The sequence below is a fragment of the Neopelma chrysocephalum genome, unplaced genomic scaffold (genome assembly GCF_003984885.1).
Source record: "Neopelma chrysocephalum unplaced genomic scaffold, ASM398488v2 Primary Assembly neopelma1_380, whole genome shotgun sequence".
Lineage (NCBI taxonomy): Eukaryota > Metazoa > Chordata > Aves > Passeriformes > Pipridae > Neopelma > Neopelma chrysocephalum.
The window spans coordinates 448,799-472,881 of NW_020898044.1; the positions used below are offsets into that span (position 1 = coordinate 448,799).

General features: G+C 53.8%; 1 protein-coding gene across 1 annotated transcript; it reads right to left on the reverse strand.

Moving 5' to 3' along the window:
* Positions 1–1,189: 1,189 nt before the first annotated feature.
* LOC113979056 lies at positions 1,190–21,319 on the reverse strand. The gene is made up of 6 exons (XM_027706501.1): positions 21,206–21,319; positions 19,954–20,067; positions 17,823–17,903; positions 11,295–11,376; positions 4,373–4,532; positions 1,190–1,898 (listed from the first exon to the last, which is right to left on the reverse strand). Exons 1-6 carry the CDS (start codon positions 21,317–21,319, stop codon positions 1,745–1,747), a joined length of 705 nt encoding a protein of 234 aa, XP_027562302.1. The 3' UTR covers positions 1,190–1,744.
* Positions 21,320–24,083: the final 2,764 nt, after the last annotated feature.

The window sequence follows — 24,083 nt, forward strand, 5'->3', positions numbered from 1 at the left end:
GGCAAAACCCTCCAAAACAGGGGCTGCAGGATCCTGTTTTGGTTCTGTTTTGCCAATAGAAGAGCTGAGGGAGGAGGTCTGAAGAGCCATTTGTAGAGTCTCTACAGAGTTTCAGGCTATAAAGGGATCATTGGATGATCTAATCCAGCCTCCCATCTATCATAAGTTGCTAAATAGCACCTCAGGAACGGGAGCCAAAATGTCTCGTCCAGAAAGGTCCTCGGTCTTGATTTAAAGACGTGAAGAGACACAGGACTTGCCACTTCCTTGCTGGCTCCTTTCACCGGTTACTCACCCTCTCTCTTGCAACACGCCTCCAGCTTCTATATTTAAAGATTTTCTGGCTTGACCTTCCAGACATTACTCCTTGTTATTCCTTCTTTGGGGCAGAACACACCCAGCGAGACCTGGTGCCCAGGAAAATACTCTCGAAGCCCAAAACACCACTTCATTTTCCAGGTGAGCCGTATGGATTCAAGCTCCACCTGAACCTTCTGAACACCTTTGGTCTATTTTTTTATCTTGCATCCCCTCCCACTGGTGTCCCAGTTAAAATGCAAACGCTGGATGCAAATCCCAGCACAGACCTTGTTAACATCGAGCACCGTGATGTTAATGGGAACAACCACCTTGTCTACCAGGATGGACAGATGTGCTGCACCTTAAAACACCTTTTTCTTGTGCGTAATCATGGAAAAAAAATTAAGATACGATGCCCATGCAGCCCAAATCACCCCTGGGTAAACTTGACTCTGGGCTCATCTGCATGTTTTATGAGGTTTTGCTTCGTACAGAGCTGAAAATGGGTGGAAATTATCAAGTATTTAGAAGGTGACATGGAAATCTCGCTTCCCAGGTCTACGAAAGCAGGACAGAATATTTTTAGCACCTTCTGGATAAAAAACCTGGTGGGAATGGCTGCTGTGAGCAGGGTTCCATGGTGCAAGGAGAGACTGGGAATCTGTCTCATGGGGACAGAGGGAGGGGATGCAATGAATGTATGACAAGCAGGGAGCTGGGGCCAGCTGAAAAGCCAGAGGGAAGGGAAAGGGGATGGAAAAGCTGGAGAGGAGAGCTCTGGGCACACAGGACTTTGGCTGCCACTGCTGGCAGTGATGCCCTCTGCTCCCAGCCACAGGGAGAGGTGCAGCCAGCCCCCATCCCGGGTTCTCAGCACACCTTGACCACCTCAATCCCCAGGCACTGCACTTTCCCCCACTTGGCTTTTGTTTTCCCTCCGGCAGGAAGAGTTTTCTCCTCTCAATTAGCAGCCCAACAATCTCCCCAACGGCCCATAAAATAATTAAAATAAGCCCCAAACTGGAACAACCTTTGGCCCTCCCGTCCCGCTCCCCATCGCTCAGATTAACACATCAACTCTGCATCATTAATCTCCAAACTGCGCTGTTGAAGGAGCAATTTGTGTCCAATAACCAACGGAGCAGGTATTAAACATTCCTTAAGCACATGGGACACGAGTTACTCATTACAGAGGCAAACGTGTTGAAACATTAAGCAGAAAGCAGGGACCGTAAAACGTCCCTTCCCAGGCTTTCTGATTCCATGCCTGCTTGAGCACACGTGTATCTCCTGGTTTTTTTAAGTGGATAATGTGACTGCCTCGTGGGGCGTCAGGTTCACGGGAAGATAAGATGATGCCGCCCTTTTCTTGGGATGGAGAGGGATCAGTGGCAGGCTCAGAACCAGGGAAGCTCTTGGGGAACACTCCTCTTACAGCCTTCCCTTACCTGATCAAGTAGCAACAGAAGAGCAAACTGAGGATGAAGACGAAGATGGCCGTGCCGAAAACCACGATGTATATGTTGAGAGGAAGGTTCTGGAACCCGATGTTCGGCATCCTGAAACTGTAATGCTGGAAGTCCGAGCTCATGGGTAGGCTGTGGAGACAGGGAGAAAACACATGGATGTAAGGCTCCTTCAGGATGCACTCTGGAGACCAGCAGTCCCTCCAAAGGGAGGCAGAGGGGGAAGGAGATGACTTTTCACTCGTCCCCCTCCGAGGTGAAGCCATCCTTGCCCAAAACTGAGCCCCCAGCTTGGTAAGCCTGAAAACAAAGCAGTGCTGGATCAGCCAGCGCTGGGATTTTCCCTCTCCCGCTGTGAGCTTCTCCTCCAGCTATTTTCCTTACACACGTCACCCTTCCAGTTAAACGCTGCATCAGATGGATGGCTGGGAATTGCATCCAAGCAACCCTAGTGTCCCTCAAACCCCTCAGTAACGGGGTAAAAATACAGAAAGCAGTCAGAAAGCCTCGGAACAAGGCAGTTTTTCCTTCCTTTCCCCTCCAGCAGTTTCCAAGATCGATTCCTCATCCCTTAGAATCCCCCCTCCAAAACCATTGAGGGTCTGGCATCCAGTGCATCGCCAACAGAAAGGAGAGGACACGGACATTCCCAGGCCATACAGCAGCACCACCGAGAGAAATCACAGGGAGACTATGGAGTCTGTAAAAGAGGCTTTGTTTGTTTTCCCGTGTGAGATCCGGGTTTGGTGGTTTAAGAGCGTTTTTGCAGGTTTCAGCTTTAACTCCCCAGCACAACCCCCCAGGAAAACCCCGAGGCACCGGCGGCCAAGAGGAAGGCGCGGCGATTTTGGCTGTCACGTACCACGCCTGGGACGCGTGACCAGAACCTCCCTCCCCTCGGAGAGCCCCGGTTAAACCCCGAGCAGCTGCCTGGGATAACGACTGCGGTGTACCGTCTCCCCCCCCCAGGATTTTAATTGCACTTATTTATTATTCCTTATCTTTCCATCGTTCCCTGAGCCGTTCGCCCTCGGATGAGCCCAACCGTCGCTGGCCAGGCACAGAGTTCCCCCGCCCCCAGCTCAGAAAAGGAAGTTACAAAATACACCTTGTTTTCCCTTCTGCCCACGGGAGAGGGCTGGACGCGGCGCGCGATGAAGTTTGGCAACAAGCAAGGAAAGTACCTGCAGTCTGAATGCTGTTTGCCAAATAAAATCACCGAGGGATAACAAAAGCCTCCCCTGGAGCGGGGAGTTTTTGACGGCACAGCAATTGCACAGCTCCTCGTTTTGCACGGGGTGAGAAGACAATGGGGAAAATGCAGGATCTCAACCCAAACGTGCCAGGGAGCGATGCTCCGAAATCAGAGTGTCCTCTGAGTGTCCCTTCAAGCACCATCCTCACTCCTGAATCTCTTTTTCCCCTTGAGGTCTCTTTTTTGCCGAACCCTTTGGGCTTTCCTCTGTCTTCCCACCATAATCTCCGGGAGCAGACTCACCTTTCATCCCGGCTGCCCCACAGGCTCTATCCCCTCACCACAGGCAGCATTCCCACAGGCACCGAACACCCGTCCAGGAGCCTCCTTGCTCCGGCTGCTTTCAGTTTCCTCAGCTCGCTGGAAGTTTCGAGGCGACTTCTGGTAGAGCCTGGATTTGATTAAAGCCTCCAGAGACCAACACGCATGTTCAGAACCTCTCCCGGCCAACGTGGAAACGCTGCAAGAGCTCGGGGAGCCGGCACATACCCCTGCCAGCGCCGGTGGGGATGGGATTTTATAGCCCAGCAACCACCCGGCAGCTCCCGCTCCTCCACCGACGCTTGTTCCGCTCCGCTGAGCTGGTTTGCTTTGCAAATAAATTAAAAAAAAAAAAGCCCAAACCAGCCCCCAAAACCTTTGTTCCCGGCTCCGGCGGAGTTAATGCGCAGCTCGGCATCACGGAGAGGGGTTGGGTTTGGTTCTCAGCCTCGCTCTGTTTCCTGGGTCAAAGGAGTCTTTGGACGGTTCAGGGACTCCCCTCGGTCACGCTCAGAGCACGAGGATGTGTCGGCTGCAGGACGAGGTTCTGGCTGCCCCACCTCGCCCTGGGGCTCGTGCTGATAATCACCAGCGTCGGCCAAGGTCGGCCGCCTCCAGCCCCTCAACCACCCCGGAGAAAAGTCCTCCACCTGGGAAAGTTCCGGATGGTTCTTTTGCAAGGAAAGAGAGACAACTCTTGGAAAAGAGGCAACAAAACCAACCGGCGCAGGACCATCATTTTTCTCTCCTTTACAACTCCTTTAACTTCTGATGCTCTCCTGATCAGAGCCAGGGTTTTGGCTCAGCAATTCCACCAGGAGATTCCATGGCAGACGCAGTGGGTAAGGAGGATCCAGGCTGCATTTAGGGCAGCAAATCCCATGAAGCCTGAAAAATTCCTGACGGTTGTGCGCACCTGAGCTGTGCCGCTATTGCACCAGTCCCCAAAACCATCACAGCCCTTGGCAAACAAACAGTTGGCAGAAACGGAGCTCCGACCCACTCCCAGCATCCTACTCTCTCCTTCCAATGGAACCACTTCCCAAATATTTTGTCTCAAAAGGACATCACCGATGCAGCCATGACCTACCTGCCGGCCATGCCGTGGGGGCTCAGCCTCCCAGGACAACCCTTCAGTCCCCCACGGTGCAAGTCCAGCGAGTCCCACACCAGATTCATCCAACACCCACATGGAATAACCTTTTCCACATCGGAGTTGCCCTGGTCCTCCCTCCCTCCTGCTGCAACAGCTGAGAAATGTTACAGCAAAAAACACAAAGGTTAAAGGGGGAAAATCAGTTATCCTGCCCAGGATCCAGGAAACTGTTAACTTTAAAAGACTCCAGTGAAATCTGATGATTCCAAGCAGCCAAGCTTTGGGGTTGGGTTTTTTTAAGGCGAGTGTGGGGGGGAGGAACTGCATTTTAATCTGCTTCAGATTTGCGAGAGAGCAGCCAAAAGAAATAAAAAAAGAGGCATAAAGAAGGATGAGAAGTTTCTGGTGCAGAACAAAAGCCTCCCTGTTGCTCTCTCCGTGGCCAAGGAATCTCAGAGCGGGGAGATGATGCTTGTGGGACACCCACGGCTCCCAGGAGGTCCCTGCATCCCCCACAACGGGGGGCACAAGCTGCACATAGGAAAGGGGGACTGGCAGAGGTTTCCCAGAGAAGCTGCGGCTGTCCCTTCCCTGGAAGTGTTCGAGGCCAGGTTGGATGGGGCTTGGAGCAACCTGGGATAGTGGAAGGTGTCCCTGTCCGTGGCAGGGGGTTGGAACAACATGGTCTTTACAGTCCCTTCCAACACAAACCATTCCACGATTCTGTGATTCTGTAGCATATAGAGCATAACAAGGAACAAGTGTGCTGGGATGCAGAGAGCCAGAGGGGGCAATGCCACAAGGCAGAACAACCTGAGCTCCACGTCTCCTTCCTTCCACCCTCCAGTGTCTCAGCCACGTGGGACCAAGCACGTCCGAGTTTCTCCAGCGAGGACAAAAACGGGTTTTAATTAAAAGCCAGGTTGTGGTTAATGGGCTATCGAGCAGTCAGGAAGGGAGTGTTACAGGTCAGCCTGAGCTCGCCAGCGTCCCAGCCCTTTGATTACACCTTGGGCTGTTAAAGGCAAACCACCAGAAGCCACGTCGCCAAATTAATCCCCATTAGAGCCAGAGTGAGCACTTAATGCGCAGGGCCAACCTCTCACCCAGAGCGTCCCTCAGAGATGGCAGAGGGATTAATGAGGGAGGCAATTATCTTCTCACAGGTAGAGACACTGAGGCAGGGAGGAGGGGAGTGAGGCAGAATCCCTGAGCAGGGAGGGTGACACCAGGCACGCCGCTGTAGGTGATGCCATGAGCATCACCCACGGGCTGAAAGCCGCAGATTTTTGCTTTCCTGCTGCTTTGCCACATGGATTTGAACTGTGTGCTCCTTCTTGGGTTTTTACTTATTAAAAGGAGCTGCTTGTCCTCTTTTCAAAAGTTTTATTATTATTTATTTATAACATCAGTGCACAAAGGGGCCAGGCAAGTGCTGTGCATCATCATACCTAAATACAGCCCATGCACAGGGTGGAGGGGTGGCTTCTGCCTCTGCTGTTGTGAATAAAACCCCATTTTTAGAAGGATTTAAGTTATGTTTTCAAGAAAAACAACTTTCTCTGCAGGGATTCAAAGCAAACTCAGACTGGATCTCAGCCATCAACTGGGGAAACTGGATGAAGCTGTTGGTCTGAGCAGCATCCCATCAGCCAGGCTGGCGAGGCCAACTCATCTCCAGGAAACACTGAGCTTTAAAAACGCAGCAGAGCCAGACACAGGCAGGTCTGAAATCACGAATCTCGGGGAAGAGCGAATGCTAAGCCATGGCCAAACTCGAAGTCGAAACATTTTATCGATGGGAAAGATTTCAAGCGGGCGTGAACGGCGTCTCAAGTTTCAAAGGCGTTTCGCAACGTGTTTCAGACAGGTTTAACCAAAAGCCTTATTAACTCGGTTGAAAGTTAAACTGGGAGCAGCTGACAAGACCTTTCTGAAACAGCCCCAAGTTGTGCTGCAAAGCGGGGTATTCTTCCATGGAATGATTCCACAGGAAGGTTATTTAATGGCTACGAGTAGCAGGATAATATTTAAAAGAAAAGGATTTTTCCAGGTGTTAAGAAGCAGCGGCCAGAGACGCCTGCGTTTAACTCGCAGGCAAAAAAATCCCCCTCGTGAACCCCAAAAGCAAAGCGAAGCCCTGACCTCAAGCAGCTGGAAGGAATTTCCTTCAGCTCCATCTCTGGAGCTGGTCCAGCGCCAGGATCCGCAGCGATGGGAAAATCACAGGCAGCTGCAGAGCCAGCCCCGAACCAGCACTGCTGTCGCCCTGCCTTTTCCCGGGATGGAGCGAGGGGAAATCTCAGTGCTCCAGGTGGGAGCGATGGCCTTTGGTGTCTGAAACCAGGGAACAACCGGATTAAGAGTGGGGGGAAAGCAAAAACTCTTGGCATGCTGTGATTTTATAGAGCTACGATGCTACCGTGGGGATGGTGCTGCATCCAGGGCCAGCTCCGAGCATCCAACCTGACCCACATCCTTCATTCCAAACATCTGGCAGTGAGTGAAGGAGCGTGAGCGATGGCACAGGGCTTGGCAGTGTTACTGATTAGTGGGATTAATCTGCTGGGAAGGGGGAGCATCCCAACAAGTCCCTCACATCACAGGCAGAGTCGTGCAGACATCCAGCAAAGCTCGGATGGGGCGATGCAGCACCACCAGCAGTGACAGAAACAATTTTTGGGCGTCAAATGGAACAAAAACCTGTTTGTTTCACCCATTTTGGCCGTGTGCAGGTCTGGGGGGTGGTGGTGGGTTTTTGTGTGCCTGGACAACCAAGAGACCAAACCGACCTCCAACCACAAATCGCTTCAGACCTTTGATCCCTTCTCCCCAAGAGCGGATCCGATGCTTTTTTTGAATGAGAATCAGGAAATATCCTGGCTGCATTCCCTGGCTGGCCGACACCAAACACAAAGCCTTAACCCTCTCCACTGCCTTCGGGCAGGGGACACAGAGTGATGTGACAATGTGCCAAAGCAATCAGCCACTGGAAAAGAATAGGGAAGTCTTTTTAAGGAAAGAAACACCCGGCGGCGCAACTGGTACCACTGACATTTCCAGCAAGCCAGAACCTTAAGACTGAAGAGAACCCTTAAATGGGAAAATGTTTTTGCTGCCATTGGCAGAGGAACGTGCAGACATGGGGCAGCTGCAGCTCCCATCACCCAATTTAAAGTAAAGTTTTCTCCCAGAGCCGTTAGAAAAGCAAACCAGAGGTTTGCTCAGGGCTGATTTTGCAAGTTCCAGGAAAACAGGCAAAAATAAACAGAAAAAAAAAATAAAAATCAATGGCGCTTTTTAATCCTGTCTGGAGGAGGGGGAAGCAGAGTTTGGAGGGCAGCCCTGCTCAGGCTCCCATCAGAAATGGGAGCTGGAAGTGACTTCTCAGGAGGGTGTGAAGCAGAGCCAGCAGCTCCTCGCTCGGAAGGGTGCACACAGGCTGCCCCAGGACGGCTCAACTCACTGCTCGGAGATGAAACAACACTGGAGGAATTTTCCCCCTTTGGCCCTGGGGATTTGTAATTACTTTTTTCCCCTTTTTCCCGGCACGCAGCTCCAACGTCACGACCTGCTGAGCTCACTCTTCCTCCCGAAAGTGTGGTGGGAAAGGATGTGCCGCTGCCTCCTCCTGCCCCCAGCCCTGCTTGTGCTCACGGGGTGAAAGGAGAAGGCAGCAGCCCCTGGTTCCCTGTAAGGACTGATGATAATGGGATCCCACGCTAAAAAAATTTAATATCACACATATTATTAAATTTGGGTGCCTTTTAGCCCAAGCAGAGCAATGAGAGCACAGACATCACCACAGGGGTGGGCAGCCTCACACCACAACTTGCAGCTCCCTTGTCCCTGTTGCTTAATTTGGTGGGAATAATCTTCCACCTTCATTTGTGGCTGCTTTTCCTGGTTTGCAGTTTTCCTCAATTAAGAGGATCCTTGGGGAAAGCAAGCTGGAAACTCCATGAGAAACACTCAGCCTACGCAGCTGAAGGGTCAGAGCAGAGAAATTGGTGTAAAACGCTCCAGGGAATTTGAAAATCCCTGGGTGATGACACAGAGCTGGGGGAAGCAATAGGGACTCCCAAAATATCACATCTGGAAGAAAAAAATCCCACTTTGATCAAGTCTTCAAGGCTGAACCAAAGCCAATTGCTTTCCGTGGAGCCAAAGAGTAACTTGCCCTCTCCACTCTTTCATATCGAGAAGCAGATGGACAACACAACTTCCTGAAACCCTTTTCCCCCTCTGTTTTCTAAGCTCCTTTAATGGGGAAAAAAATAATAAGTGCAACACTCAGGACTCAATAATCCTACAAAATCCTGCTGGAGACAGGCACCCTGTGCTGGCGATGGGATCACAGCAGCCGTCCCATAAAGGCAGTCGGAGGAGCCAAGCACAAATTTGGAAGCAGGAAGGCATAATGCTCTCGTTTACACTAAATAAGGTTGCTAGGTTATGGATTTTTGGGAGGGGGGGGCATAATCTGAAAGGGGATCCAGATGGCTGTAAAGCCTTGTGGTGGAAAAGCAGCATGAGGCCAGAGAGGGAAGAATTCCTCTTTATGCTGCTGCCGTCTGCTCCCAGATCCTGGATTTCAGTCCTCAGGAATGCTCTCCACGGATCCTTTTAATTGCCCCATTTATATTTGTGGTAAAAACTAAGGAGAAGAAGGAGCTGGATGGGAAGAGTTACAAAGCTGGTGACTGGATACCGGGAAAAAGTCACTAAAAAAATCCCACGGAGCAGCCATTCCCCAAAACCCATGCTGATCCAGCCACTTTGTATTTCATAATGCTGAGAGCCTGAAAAAGCCTTTGGGAAAACCTAAACCACCCCAAAACTCAGCCTGCTGGGAATTCACACTAATGCCACGTCACTGCCATTGGCAATTTTTCCTAATACTTCCAAAAAATGAGCTGCAGAGTCAGCCTATCCTTCCCTGGTTTTAATCCAAGTACTGGGATTTAGGGGAATGGTTTTTTTAATCATTCCTTCTACACTGCTAAGAGAGACTGGGAAGGTTTTGCAATGCTTTATAGAGTCCAGCAAAAAAACCTCCTGGGAGTCACAGATACAGGACACAAACTGCTTCACTTCTATGGGACTGGCACAAGAAAGGTGGGTACAAGGATGGCAAACCCCTCAAAATTTAGCTGGAAATGGAAAATGGAACTGCCAGACTTGCATAGCCAAGTGAGGTGCTTGGAGAGAAACACAAACCCAACATGTGCATCTCCTCCTCTATCAGAGTCTCAGCACTGAGTGTGATGCCATTGGATATTGTCCTTCTTCCCTGTTCTCCCAAAATTATGGCCAGACCTTAGTGGGATGCATAAAGTCAAGGGACCTCAATGAAGTACTGGCACAGGTTGGGCAGAGAAGCTGTGGCTGCCCCTGGATCCCTGGAAGTGTCCAAGGCCAGGTTGGACGGGTTCCTTGGCAGGGGGTGGGACTCGGTGGTCTTTAAGGTCCCTTCCAACCCAAACCATTCCATGATTCTAAAATCCAGGCACACCCACACCCTGGGGAATGCAACCAGGAGGTGATGGACAGCCAGGTGTGAATTTTCAGCATCACCTACTCCCACCCTTCCTTTGCCCAAGGACGCTGCTTCTTACACGAGTCCTCATAAATTGAGCCCTCAATAAGCAAAACACCAATTTACAGCCGTGCTGCTGATGTTTAAAAACGAAAAAGGAAAACAAACAACTTTAGAGAAAGTTACTCAAAATTTACCTTTTTCTTGCAACCAACTGAAAAAAACCTGCTAAATATTTTCAAAACAACTTCAAAGTTACAAAGCTAAAAACTACCAGCGGGAATTTCTGGTGTGTAAGAGTTTAGTGTCATATCTCTACAAATTCCCAGGCACTGAATCGCCTCCTAGAAGGGAAAATATATGAGTGGCACTAAGGAGGGGGTTTAGCAACGAGCAGGCTGGCGGCTTCAAGTGGCTTTTTAAAGGTCAAGAGAGAACATGATGTCTGGGAGCCCTCACGTTCAGTTTTTTACTGTGATTTAATGATATTTCCTGCCAGCCAGGTTATTAAATCACTGCCTTGCACTAACCAGCCACACATCTTTTAAACCCAGTCTTAAAGACTTTACCTTTCTAAAATATCATTATACCTCTTCCCTACCCTTGCCCATCTTCACCAAGGGGAAAAGCCATGTTGAGATGAAACACATGGAAAGGTCCCACCACCAAGGGGATTTTCAGGAAGCACTGCCAAGCAGCATCATTGAAATTCAGCGGGAGAAGCCAGTTTTCCTCTGCTCTGTGGGGGCTGCCATGTTAAATCACATTTGGATTCACAGTACAAGGCTGCTAAAATACCACCACGGCAGCTATTGGCACATTTCAATGAAAGCGCCGTGGCCTCATTAGTAGAGTGGAAATTATGAGCTTGTCTTTGTGTATATTTAAAAGCTCGCCTCTGAAACTATACTGGGCCAGGGCCAGGAATTCCTGGCTCGGAGCTCCCACCACTCGGCAGCCCGGGATCACTTTGCTCACACAGGTCAAGCGACCGCGCAGCCACCGACCCGGGAGAGACGGCGTTGAAAAAACACCCTGCGGGAAAAGGCACGGAGCAACAGGGTTTGAACCAAACCCTCCCTCCTTTCCAGCTGGTTAGGGATCACTCCTAATGAAAGCACAGGTTGTAATTAAGAGGATGCAAGAATGTGGGTGTGGGGAGTTTCATCCCGCTCCCATCGCTCCCAAAAGCCGAGGTGAGAACATCCCGTCGGCCCAGAAGCGCCGTTCCCCTCTGGGGATGGACCACAAAAACCTGAATCCTTTGAAATGAGGGGCAACCTCATGAAAGAACATCGTTTTGGGCACCTGATCCTCTCAAGATGTGATTTTGCAAGTCTCTACCAAGGAAAACTTCGGGCTCAGCTCCCAACTTACCCGCACGGGCGCCGCAACGCAGCCAAGCCACGCAAACCCAACGTATCTGCCGAGCGGCTACCGGGGTTCGGTGCCAGGGATGCTGGAAGAAAAGAGAAAAACACCCTAATATTGCACAAAAATCCAGAGGGAGCGAGGGAGAGGATGAAGACATCGGGGTTTAAGCGTTTTGATTCGCAGAGGCTCCTAGAAATTGGTTCAGCTCCTGGTAACAAGCACCGAGATCCCCCTCCTGAAACGCGGCGATGATGTTACGTGGCATAGAAAGAAAACGGGGGGAGGCTCGGCTAATCCTCACAATTTTATAAGCATCTGAGACACTAATCCGTTGATCTCATTGAAAGGGATTAGAATTACTCCCTTGCCAGGAAATTTAAGAAGTTTTCTACCAGATGTAAACAAAAGCAGGGAGCAGCCCGCAGAGACGGCTGCCACACAGCGAGGCCTTGCAGAGAAATCGGGGCTGGTTTTGGGGTGGAAGAGGGGAATTTCCAGCACAGCGTCACTGAGGGTTGTCTGGAGTGATGTGGGCAGCCAAGGCAAGCCTGGTCAGCCCATCCAGAGTAGCCTAAGGGAAGGATCCCATCCCAACAAACAACCTGCCAGGACATCATGACCCATCTTTGAGGTCCAATCTTATGGGAATGATGCTCCAGCTTAAAAAAAAAATCCATCTCAAACTCCTGACTTGTTCTGCACTGGCTTAGGAAAACATTATTTTAATGATAAGAAAAAAAGAGGGCAAAATTCTGAGCAGCAAATTGGGTATTTCACACAAAATCTAAGTTGTGCCCAGCCTGGCAGCAGCATCCATCTGCATGGCTTTGCAGAAAGGACTCAGGTTGATAAGGTGGGAAAATATAACACAGCATCCTCGTGGAAATAGTCTGGGATCAAATGCTACCCTCAAAATGAATAATTTATAATACTGAAGAATAAATTAATTGATTTAGAAGATGAAGTGGGCAACATGCAACCTGGGTTTTGAGACCAAGCACGGTTTGCTCCGAAGTTGGATGTTCTGATTTAGAACATCAATAGCAGAGATAAATCAAATCTAAAGGAGGCAGAAAGGATTCAGGGGATCCTGGTGAGGAAAAGCCACTCCTGTTACAAAACAGATGTTTTCTAAGAAAGAAACTAAACTTCTGTTAGTGCTTCCTTCTTTCCTCTTTAAAATTCCATCCAAAAAAGAAACTTTAAGAGATTCAAGTTCCAACCTCAGTGTAAACCAGGACTCATCACCTTGTCTTAAAAACACTCCTTTTGGAGGTGCCTCATGGGACAGCAGCAGAATCTCTCTTCTCCAGCCCATTTTTATGGAGTACCATAGCATTTTTAGTCCTCAGGCACAGACAATACCCGCTTGGCTTTGGGGAAATACTCACCATACCTGTGAAGCCCAATTCCTAACTCCTTGCAACATTCCTGCTCACAGCTTTAGCATCCAAGGCTGGAACAAACCACCTGATGCCAGGCTTGTCTCCAGCTCCATCCCCCTCACCTGGCTGCAAATCATCCCAGCCCTTTCCCATCACCTCCCTGACTCGTTGCTCCTGCTGCATCGATGGCAGCTGCATGGGGAAGAGGCTGCTGGAGACGGGAGGAAGAAGAGGAGGATACAAAGAGGAAGAAGCCCCAAGAGCCGTCAGAAGCACATGACAACTCAGCACCCCCAGGCAAAGCAGCAGACGAGGAAATGATCCATTTTTCCTGCTTTTACTGCCAAAGTGCCGCCCCCAAACAACGCTCAGCACAATGGTGAGGGTGTTTTGGTGTGAACGCCAAGCGAGACCGGGGTGAAGGGCTCAACTGACAGACATCCAACCACGAGAGCTCCCAGCAGTTGGGCTCCAGCTCATCCCGATTTATTCAGCCACAAAACCACCCAACGTCGCACAGTCCCATCCCACTTTGGATGGCCACCACTGTCACAGCCTCCAAAAGCATCGCCTTTTATCTCACACGCCAAGAGAGAAAGATGTCGGGTCTTAATCCGGCACTTCTCAGCTGAAAAGCGAAAGAAAAACCCCGAGCCGGCAGCTGTGTTTAGAACTGAGCCAGGAAATCGCCCCGGGGGAAGCCCAGCCTGGCGACGGGTTTTTATAGGGAACAATAGGAAAACGAGAGTCGTTAAAGCGCCGCGGAAATATTTGCCTGCTCGAGACAAAGCTCTGCGTGCAGAGAAGTTTAATTTGATCCTTACGATACGCCGGCGATTTAATTCCGAGAGCCCGGTCGGAGGGAGGCAGGACGGTCGGGCGGATTTGTTGGGGTTGGAAGTTGTCAGGTGGGACACTCCGTTCCCTCCCACCCAGTTCGGATGGGGCATTCGGCTTCTCCCACTTTCTTACCTGCCAGGCTGCTCTTCCTGGATTCAAACGGACCGACTGGAGAGCTGAAACCCCCCGGTCCCAGTCCTGGGAAGCTGCACGGCCACGGAGCTCTTATATTTTCCCTGAAATACTCCTATGAGCCAAGAAGCTGGGAAAACCACTGTTATTCCACAGGCAGAGAGAGCGATAGCGGCACGGCTGGAACCGGGAGGGCAGCTGCCTCCTGCTCAGCACTTTCGGTTTCTCTCTCCAAACGCTCTCCTGGCACCGTTTCCTCCTAAGGCGCTTTGCAAGTGAAAAGCTGCATTAGCGGCAAGATTAATCCTCCGAGGGGATAATAAAATCACAGAATCATGGAATCGTTTAGCTTGGAAAAGCCCTCTAAGGCCATCGAGTCCAACTGCTAACCCAGCACTGCTAAGGCCACCACTAAACCACGTCCCCAAGTGTCACGTCCACACGGGTTTTAAACCCCTCCAGGGATGGTGACTTCACCACTGGCCTGGACAGCCTATGCCAGGGCTGGACACCCCTTTCCACGAAGCAGTGGCGTCAAAGGCTTTACCAAAGTCCAGGTAGACACACCTACACAGCCTCTCCCTCATCCACCAAGCAGGTCACCTTGTCATAGAAGATCAGGTTGGTCAGGCAGGACCTGCCTGTGCCAAACCCAGGCTTGCTGTGCCTGATCCCCTGGTCGTCCTGTACGTGATGGCTCAGGGTGATCTGCTCTTGTCACCGGACTGACAGCCCTGTAGTTCCCCAAACCCTCCTTAGAGCCCTTCCTGTGGCAGAGTGTCACATCTACTCACTTCCAGTCAGCTGGGACCTCCCCAGTTAGCCAGGGCTGCTGGTAAATAATGGAAAGTCTATCCCCATCCATTGCAGCAATCCAGTGGTATGAGTCAATCCCACATGTCTCTGTGACAGCAACTGTGTCACAGCTTTCCTGATGCCCAGTGGCTTCCAGCTCCTCCCGTTGGTGCCCACGCTGTGGGCACTGGTGCTGTTGCACTTCAGCTGGGTTATCAATCCCAACACCTTTTTGGGGAAGAAGTCCTAATTCCTATAAGACCATTCTCGGTCGCTTCCATGTTTTCCAATACATTGATGACCCTTGTGTCTGTGCTGCACATGGATCTCCATCTACCCCTTCCACGGAGAAGGGAGACCAAAGGACCTGGCTAATACACTATCCCTCAAATAGGATTATCCAGCACAAAGATCCTTTTCCCCCTCGGAGCCAGGGGTATCCTACCTGTTGCCAGCAGCCCTGGTGTCATGTAAACTCACACACAGCAAAAAAAAGCCAAAATAAACCTGGAGAAGCCATTCCTACTTGCTTCTCACATTCACAGTCCCAGAGCTGGAGCAAAAAAAGCAGGACTTCCCTGCCTGGGCTTCCCACAGCCCAGCCCTTGCTCCTCCTCCTGATTCTCAGCATCTCGCCCGCTTTTTCCGCAGGCTGATCCAGCTTTAGCTCCAGCATCGGAGCAACCCGAGACCTGTCAGCTTTTGGCTACACTGAGGCAGCTGGTTGCAGCTAATTTGGTCCATGAGCTCCTGCTGCCCATCCATGCATTGCCACTGGGGCTTTTTACTTCTCTTGCAGCACCGAGGGCAGGCCAGGCTCTTGTCTCCCCTTGCCATCCCTCTGGCACTGCATCCGTTTGTGAGCAGGACACGGGAGCCCTCCACGTGTGGCTGGAACTGTTTAGGTTTGGTTTTGCTCTTTGGCGGAATTTAAACCAGACAGGCAGAAAAACAGCACTTTGGATGGCCCGTGTTATTGCTCCAGCAGGGAAAGGCATCCAAAACCAATGCAGCTCCATCCCCGGTGGGTACTGCTGCGTCCCGGCACGGAGGAACAATACGCTGCCCACGGAGATGCCGAGGCTTTCCCATTCCTCAAGTCGGGAAGGAAACCACCACCACCCATGGCCGTGGTGAAGCCACATGGGTTTGGATCTTCTCCTGGAGCGCGTTTTCCATGGGATCACTGGTGTTTCTCACCCAAGCCAGGGCACCTGCCAGGCTCAGGCGATGACTGGGCTCACTTGCAGATAAGCCCCATATCACGTCATCAGTGATGCCACTTCAGAGCCCTGTCAGCGAGTTGGGGTGGGGACATGGGCAGGATGGCCACTCCCAGCCCAACTCTGAGCAATTCCAGGGTAACAGGGACAGGGGAGGTTTGGTCTGTGCCCATAGATCTTATCTTGTGTCAACAAACCCTTGGAGGAATGATTGCAGGAAACAAAAATAAACAAACCCAGATCGGCCACACCAACCACCGCTGAGACCAGGAGAGCTTCCAGGCCCAAAGAAACGCCCTCCAGGCTTCCACACCGATGTTCCAGGGTGGCTGAGGACCACCAAAAGGATCTGCACCTCCTGCCATGGCCCGAGGGGTGGAGTTGCTTGGGTTTACTGTGCAGCAGGAGTCTGATCCAGTGGGAGAGGACCTTGTCTCAGCCATGTCATCCCAAGGCAGAAGGTTCCAGGTGGTGATGGTGGGAGTGGAGGAGATGAACACCAGCCGTGCCTCTCTCCACCCCTTCCACATCCACGTGGTGTTTTATGGCTATGAGTGAATCACTCACAACACATCTTCTGCCACACAGCCAAAGTGAAGGTGACAGCAGGTCGCTGAGAGGGGTGACCCAAGGGGAAACACCTGGAGAGATGGTCCATAAGCACAAAAGCCCTCTTAGCAAAGCCAGGTGTCCTATCATCCCACACATCCACACACTGCCAGGAGAGCAGCTGGAAGTCAGTCCTTCTTGGGTGGAATCTCCAGGCTTGGTTCCGTTTCAGTCTGGAGCAGCTCTGCCACTTCCTTGCTGTGGAATCCTTCTCCTTCTCCTCCTCCCCATCACTGCCTGGCCCCCAGGACATGGCCAGGACCACCCTCTGGCCAAGAACAGTGGCGGCAACCAGCAGTCATCCTCTTATTTCCATTTGGCACAGTTTGAAGGTCTGACAGATCCCAGAACATCCAGAGCACGCTGACCCCAAGGTGTCCTTCACGGCTGGTCCATCACAGGTGTCTCCAGTCACACCTGGAGCTGAGTGGATCTGAGCCTGGGCTGCAGAAGCAAGAGGTCCCAGCACAGCTGACCCACATGCACATCTTGTCCTCCCAAATCTGAGACAGCCTTTGACCAAACAGCAACGCCAGCGACCCAACCAGCAGACCTGGAGTGTCCAACTCAGCTGGAGAGGAGAAGGAATCCATCCTTGGGATGCAACAGCCATGGTGTAAACTTTTACCAGGGAACAAAAATACACAAGCCTGAGCTGAGCAGGTGGTGAAGCAGAGCTCTGGGAGGCTGTGGAGGGGGTTTCCTTCAGCAGCAAGATTGGCAGATGAGGAAGATCACCACCACACCCACCTCCAGCAGCTCCACCACCCACTCAGGACCAGGATGTCATTTGTGGGCATCAGCCCCGTGACTTGGTAACGGGATCACATCATCCCTCCTGCCCACTTCCGGCACGCAGGACTGGGAGCATTATTTTCCCTTTTTTAATATCTTTTAAATACCTCAATTAGTGCATTTTGGGCTCCTTCCACATTGCCCCCAAGCAGTTCTTCTGTCAGGGGCTCTATCCTTCCACTGCCAGCTCTTAGCAGGGCACGGGGTTGTTATTTTTCCAGGCCAGGGGCCAAATTAGTATTTAATTTTTGCTCCAGATGGCACAGCACTTCAGATGCATCAGCTGGAGCATTGAACCTGTATGAATAAAGTAATAGAGCAAACAACCTGATTTACTCAGGGGCTGTTTGACACGCTCAAAGTGCTTTGTGTACACCTGTCATAAAAAAAAAAAAAGCAGTCAAACAAATTCAGGTGATGGTTTTGCTATCACACCCAACACCTGAGGGAAATGAAACTGCAATAGGAATCTAAAAAATAATGATAATGATATTAAAACTTGTATTTTGATTTCTATCAAGTCAAGGATAAAAAAATAAAGGCTGATTTCAGCCATCAGGGCTGAGCCTGGACCTGGGTTTTGTTCACCTTCCCCTGGGCTCACCATCCCCAAAGCCCCAGTCATGCAAACCGGGGTCAAAGTTCTGCAGGAAAAGGGCTGGTGATCCCTGATTTTAGCGTGGTGCTGAGAGCTTATGGCTCTGCTCACCCGAGGAGGACACCAGAGGACAACCACGAGATGTTCCACTTACACTTCTGGTGAATTCACCCCGTTCTAGGAAGCTGCCGCATCCCTCCGGCACAGCCTGCAGCTGGAATATGTTCCCTGCAAACTAAATCACCCAAAATAACTCAGAACAAAAAAAAAAAAAAAGACATTGAGTAGTCGGTTTATCTGCCTGGGCACACGAAACGCCGCGTAAAACCAGCTGAGCCCGCAAACGCCTGGAAACAAAGGGATGGGAGGGGGGGTTGTGCTCGGCTTTGCTCCGTTCAGAGCATCCTTGGGCTGTCCTGGCGGCACCCGAGACAAAGGAAAGCCGGGAGCTGTAGGCAGGAGTCAGCTGGAGAAAACCGGGACGAGGAGGCACCCGCATCGCCCTCCCCGGCAGCTGCGGAGCCGGGCTCGCGTGTTGCCGAACACGTTATCCATGGCAGGAAACTGGAGATCAAAGGCGAGGAGCGTGCCAGAGCAAGATGTCATCCAAACCTCCTGCCAAAGGTGTGCACGGGAAGGGGGGGGAAACAACCCCCGGACACACACGCTGGCACATCCCACGGAGCCGGCGCCGCTCGGGGGGCGACCAGACCCGTGTGTGCGCCCTCCGCCGTGCAGCCCGGCTAAGACAAAGACAGGCTGAACTAAACAAATATCACACAAAACCGCAGGAGGTGCATTTTTACCCGTCGGTTTTCAGTCCCCAGCGACCCACGCACGTCCCCTGCGAAAGCGGCGGGTGCTGGGAGGGCACGGACGTGCCGGCACGGCAGGAACAGCAGCCCCCGTGCAACTCCAAAAAAGCAGCTTTTCCCATTTCTGGGTGTTGGGGTTTTTTTCGTTTGTTTGTTTGTTTGTTTTTTTAAAGCTGAAGAAACCCGCAGCGTCCTGTCTCGGCCCCGGGAAAGCAAAGGGACGTGTCTGATTCCCAGCCAGCTGCTACCAGGAGCAGAGGTGACCTGGGGACTCCGAGCAGAGCGTGGGGTGGGACCCCCGGGAGCTCCCCCTCATCCAGGGGGTCCAGGCAGGATGGGTGGGGACACGTCCCTGTCCTTTTGTGCCACCCCAGCCCCCTCCCGGGGGATGTGGTCCCAGGCCACGGCCCAGTCCCTGCTGTCCCCTCTGCCCCACAAAGGGGACCTTATGGCACCCCTATAGTGCTATCAGACACCCCAAAGGCACAGCCCAGACACCCCGAGGGTCTCCCTTTAGGGGTCTGTAGGGACATGGGGGCTGCTCCATTGCCCCATGGAGGTCCCTGTCCCATGGGTCAGAGAGGGAGGGCAGCCTGACCCCCTGATGAGGAGGGGGTGCCTCTGCCCCACAGGGGGAATGGAGGAGGAGCCCTGTCCCACAGAACGAGACACAGAGGGGGTCCCATCCCATAGAGGGGATGGAGAAGGGAGCTTTTCCCCAAGAATAAGGCACTGGGACACATCGCAACCTCACAGGACAAGGCACGGGGAGAGGGGTCCTGCCCGAAGAGGGGATGGAGGAGGGACCCTTTCCCACAGAACAAGGCATAGGGAGAGGTCCCAGCCCCACAGAACAAGCACGGGGAGGGGTCCCACCCCATAGAGAAGGGACCTTTCCCCTCAGAACAAGGCTCAGGGAGGGGTCCTGGCCCCACAGGGGGGTTGGAGGAGGAGCCCCGTCCCACAGAACAAGGCACAGAGAGAGGGACCTGCCCAAAGAGGGGACGGAGAAGGTGCCCTTCCCCACAGAACGAGGCACAGAGAGAGATCCCGGACCCACAGGGGCGCCGGAGAAGGGACCCAACCCCACAGAACAAGGCACCGGAGGGGTCCCGGCCCCACGGAGGGACTGAAGAGGGGTCCCTTCCCCACAGAACACGGCACAGGGAGAGGTCCCACCCCACAGGGGGGATGGAGAAGCGACCCTGCTCCCCAGAGGGGTGCACAGGGAGAGGGTCCTGCCCAAAGAGGGGATAAAGGAGGTGCCCTTCCCTACCAGAACAAGACACAGGGAGGGGTCTCAGCCCACAGGGGGGGATGGAGAGGGGTCCTTTCCCCATCAGAACAAGGCACAGGGAGGGGTCCCACCCCACAGGGGAGTCCCGAGGGGGGTCCCCGCCCCCCTCAGCGGCGCTCGGGGGGGTCCCGGTCCTCCGGCCCCCCAGGGGGCTCCCTCCCCCCCGCACTCACCCGCCGCCGCGCTGTCCCGCCGGGGCTCGCGCCGCCCGCACCGCCCGGCCCGGGCAGGACCCGGATGGAGCCGCCCCGCCCCGCCCGGCGCCGGGCACGGCTTCTCCGCGACTGCTGCGCATGCGCCAAATGGGGGGGGGGCTGGTGTAACGGCACGGGAAGGGGCGGGGCCAAGAGCGGGGGCGGGGCCAAGGGACGGGGGTGACGGGGGGGGACAAGGGAGGGGGACACCGAGGACAAGGGGGGACAGGGGGAGGTGACACGGGAGGGGGTGACACGGGGGGAGGGCGGGACGGGATGGGACAGGGAGAGGTGACGAGGGAGGGGGGTGACGGGAAGGGGGTGATGGGGTGACAGGGGGACGGCGTGGAACGGGGGAGGTGACAGGGGAGGGGGGTGACAGGGGGTGACACGGGGGGACAGGGGGAGGGGATGGGGGGATGAACCGGGGTGACAGGGGAACGGGATGGCACAGGTAGGGCGGACACCGGGGACAGGGGGTGACAGGGGGACAGAGTGACACAGGGGGGAGGTGACAAGAGAGGGGGTGACACGGGTGACAAGGGAAGGGGGTGACAGGGGGACGGGGGGGAACAGGGGGAGGTGACAGGGTGACAGGGGGACGGCTTGGAACGGGGAAGGTGACGGGAGGGGGGTGACAGGCATTGACAGGGGAGGGGGTGACACGGGAAGACGGGGAAGTGAAGGGGGGATGAAACGGGGTGACGGAGGGACGGGATGGGACAGGGACAGTTTATAGGGGGCAGTGACGGGGCAGAGAGTGATTGCGGGGGCATGAGGAGGCATTGGGGACATGCAGTGACGCTGCACAGAGGGTGGCACTGGGGGCGGGGGGATGAGGTAGTGGGGGCTTGAGGTGACTGTGGGGACGAGAGGTGGCACCGGGGACAGGACGGTGACACTGGGCACAGGGGGTGATGTGGGGACATGGGGTGACTGTGGGAACAAGGGCGATGGCGACAGGAGATGACACTGGGGGCATGAGGTGGCAGTGGGGACAGGACAGGGATGGCGGTGGGTGCTGTGCAGCAGGGACATTGGGATGAGCACCCCGCAACCCCATGGACATTGGGACGAGCATCCCGCGCTCCCGGCCGCTGTGACATTGGGATGAGCATCCCGCGCTGTGACAGCAGGGACACTGGGATGAGCATCCCGCGCTGTGACAGCAGGGACACTGGGATGAGCATCCCTCGCTCCTGGCCTGACGCGGTGCCGTGGGAGGACTCGCCGGCCTTTCCTGACCTCGGGATTCCTGAGCGATGAGATGAGGCAGGGAGCCGATCTGCTTGATGTTTTCGCTGGGTGAAGCCTTATTCCCGCTGTGGGAATCCCCGCTCCGCATGGCAGGGATTTGCCTGGACACGCTGGAGATGCCTGTAGCCGGGAGTCCTGCGCTTGGGAAGAGGCTGCGGAGCCGGGGCCCCGCGGGGACCCACTGCCGGCAGCTGACGGGAGGAATTTGGGAAGCAAATGCACTGGGAGATCAAGTTCTGCCGTTCCTCCCACGCTGACCAGTCCCGGGCACCCCGGCAAAGCCCGGAGCCAGAGCCGGAGGGGAAGGGAAGTGCTTTGGGCTGGCATTCAGCTTGTCCTTGGCACAGATAGAAACATGGAATTGTTTGGGTGAGAAGGGATCTTTAAAGGTCATCTCATTCCAAGTCCCCTGCCATGGACAGGGACAACTTCCACTAGCCCAGGTTGCTCCAAGCCCTTTCCAGCCTGGCCTTGGACACTTCCAGGGATCCAGGGGCAGCCACAGCTTCTCTGCCCAACCTGTGCCAGGGCCTACCACCCTCCCAGCCAAGGATTTCTTCTTCCCAATATCCCATCTATCCCTGCCCTCTGGCAGTGGGAAGCCATTCCCCCTTGTACTGTCCCTCCATTCCTTGTCCCCAGTCCCTCTCCAGCTCTCCTGGAGCCCCTTTAGGCCCTGCAAGGGGCTCTCAGCTCTCCCTGGAGCCTTCTCTTCTCCAGGGGAACCCCCCCAGCTCTCCCAGCCTGGCTCCAGAGCAGAGGGGCTCCAGCCCTGGCAGCATCTCCAGGACCTCCTCTGGACTCTTTCCAGCAGCTCCACGTCCTTGTGCTGTTGTTCCCAGGGCTGGAGCAGCTCTGCAGGGGGGTCTCACCTGAGTGGAGCAGAGGGGCAGAATCCCCCCCCCTGCTCTGCTGCCCACGCTGTGGGATCAGCTCAGGACACAAGGGGTCTGAGCTGTGAGTGCACATCACTGTCTCATTTCCAGCCTTTCATTCACCTTTTCCTTGGAAGAGAGAAAAAACCCCCACCCCAAACTGGCCTCACAGTCACGGAGGGCTGTGGACATGGGCAACGCACGGTGTCTCCATCAGGACTCAGTGGTGGCACAGGGCTCTGCCTTATTCCCAGGACCTGCTGCCAGTTGTAGAAAACAGCTCCTGTGATGTACCACCCTCCCTGCCTCAGTTTCCCTTTAGGAAGCACTGCTGCCTGCCTGGGGACATGGCCAAGAAAGTCCCCTTGGTGGAAGGGGAAGGGCTGGATGGGCAGTGTCCTGCCTGTGGGCTGGCAGTGTGAGGATGTGGGATGGGGGCACCCAAACCCAGACCACTGAGGGTGTGGGGATGTGTCTCCAAGCTCTGATTCCCACCCTGCCCACAGAGGGAACTTCACTGCTCACTTTCTCCGTGTTCCTGCTGATAACACCCTGTGATATGTATGGGAATTCCAGTTTTTCCTACTGGATGAGTGAAGGCGTTTGCGATCCAGCCCGGCTGCATGTCCAGACCTTACAGAGATGGGATGATCAGGGAAGGTGGGTCTCTCCCATTAAAAAGGTGGAAGACTTCTCCATTCTCCTCTCTATTCCTCTGTGGTGGTGCTGGACCATGAATGCCGTGGCAGATCTGTTGCTACCCCAAAACAGATGGGGTGACAATCACAGGGGTGGGACCTGCGCATCCCATGGAAGTGAGTGGAGGCTGAAGTGGTGGCAGAAGTCCTGAGTCACCACCTCCCCCATCCTGCCGGGATCTCCTGCTCCTCTGAGGCTGCCTTTGGCAGATCATGGCTGTAGGACAGAGACAGGCTCTTTCCTGGTGGTATTTCACCTGCGCTTGCAGGTGGTGGCAGAGTTTTGGGTTCCCTGTGGTGAGTTAGACGTACAACAATCTGTGCAAGGAATTCCATGGACTGCTCCGTGGGTCTGGTGGACCCAAAGGAGTCACAGTAGAAAAGTGAGCAGGGTGACCCTGCACTTTAATGCAGGTACTATCAATCCCTCTTGAAGGAGATGCTGATCCTCAACTGGTGGCTGTGTTCAGTTTTGAGCTCCTCACAACAAGAAAGACGTTTAGGGGCTGGAGCGTGTCCAGAGAAGGGAACAAGGCTGGGGAAGGGTCTGGAGCCGCAGGAGCGGCTGAGGGAGCTGGGGGGGCTCAGCCTGGAGAGAAGGAGGCTCAGGGGGGACCTTCTGGCTCTGCAACTCCCTGACAGGAGGGGGGAGCCGGGGGGGGGGGAGTCGGGCTCTGCTCCCAGGGAACAAGGGACAGAAGGAGAGGAAATGGCCTCAAGCTGTGCCAGAGGAGGTTTAGGCTGGGTATTGGGAAAATTTCTTCATGGAAAGGGTTATCCATCCCTGGCACAGCTGCCCAGGGCAGTGTTGGAGTCCCCATCTCTGGAGGGATTTAAAAGCCGTGTGGATGTGGCACTTGGGGACATGGGTCAGTGGTGGCCTTGGCAGTGCTGGGGGAACGGTTGGACTGGATGGTCTTAGAGGGTTTTTCCAACCTTAGTGATTCCATGATTCTCTGATCTATCCCCATATCTTGTGTCTGCTGGTCAAGGGGACCTTCAGCCTCACCAGCCTGGCCAGGCCAATGCTGCAGGTGTTGTGGGTGGGAGATGTGGTGGGCAGAGGAAGAGGTGGGCTCCTGCTGACCATCCCCTTCTCTGGTCCAAGCTCCCATGGCATAGCACTGCCGGGTCCTGGACACCTTCATAATCCAAGCATCCTCCTCCAGCTCCTTCACCAGAAAAAATTCACTTCACTCTTCCCTTTTCCTCCTTCTTCATCCATCCTGACTTCTCGGTGCCCCCATTCCTTGCCTCCCCTTCCCCCTCCTTTCACTCG

Excerpts from the sequence above, each read along its gene's own strand:
- LOC113979056 (XM_027706501.1), bottom strand. The coding sequence starts at position 21,319 with ATGCGGAGCGGGGATTCCCACAGCGGGAATAAGGCTTCACCCAGCGAA. Across the intron at positions 20,068-21,205 it reads CCCGAGGTCAGGAAAGGCCG|CAGTCGCGGAGAAGCCGTGC; the intron begins GCGAGTCCTCCC and ends GCGCATGCGCAG. Across the intron at positions 1,899-4,372 it reads CCCCACGGCATGGCCGGCAG|CCTACCCATGAGCTCGGACT; the intron begins GTAGGTCATGGC and ends CTGTCTCCACAG.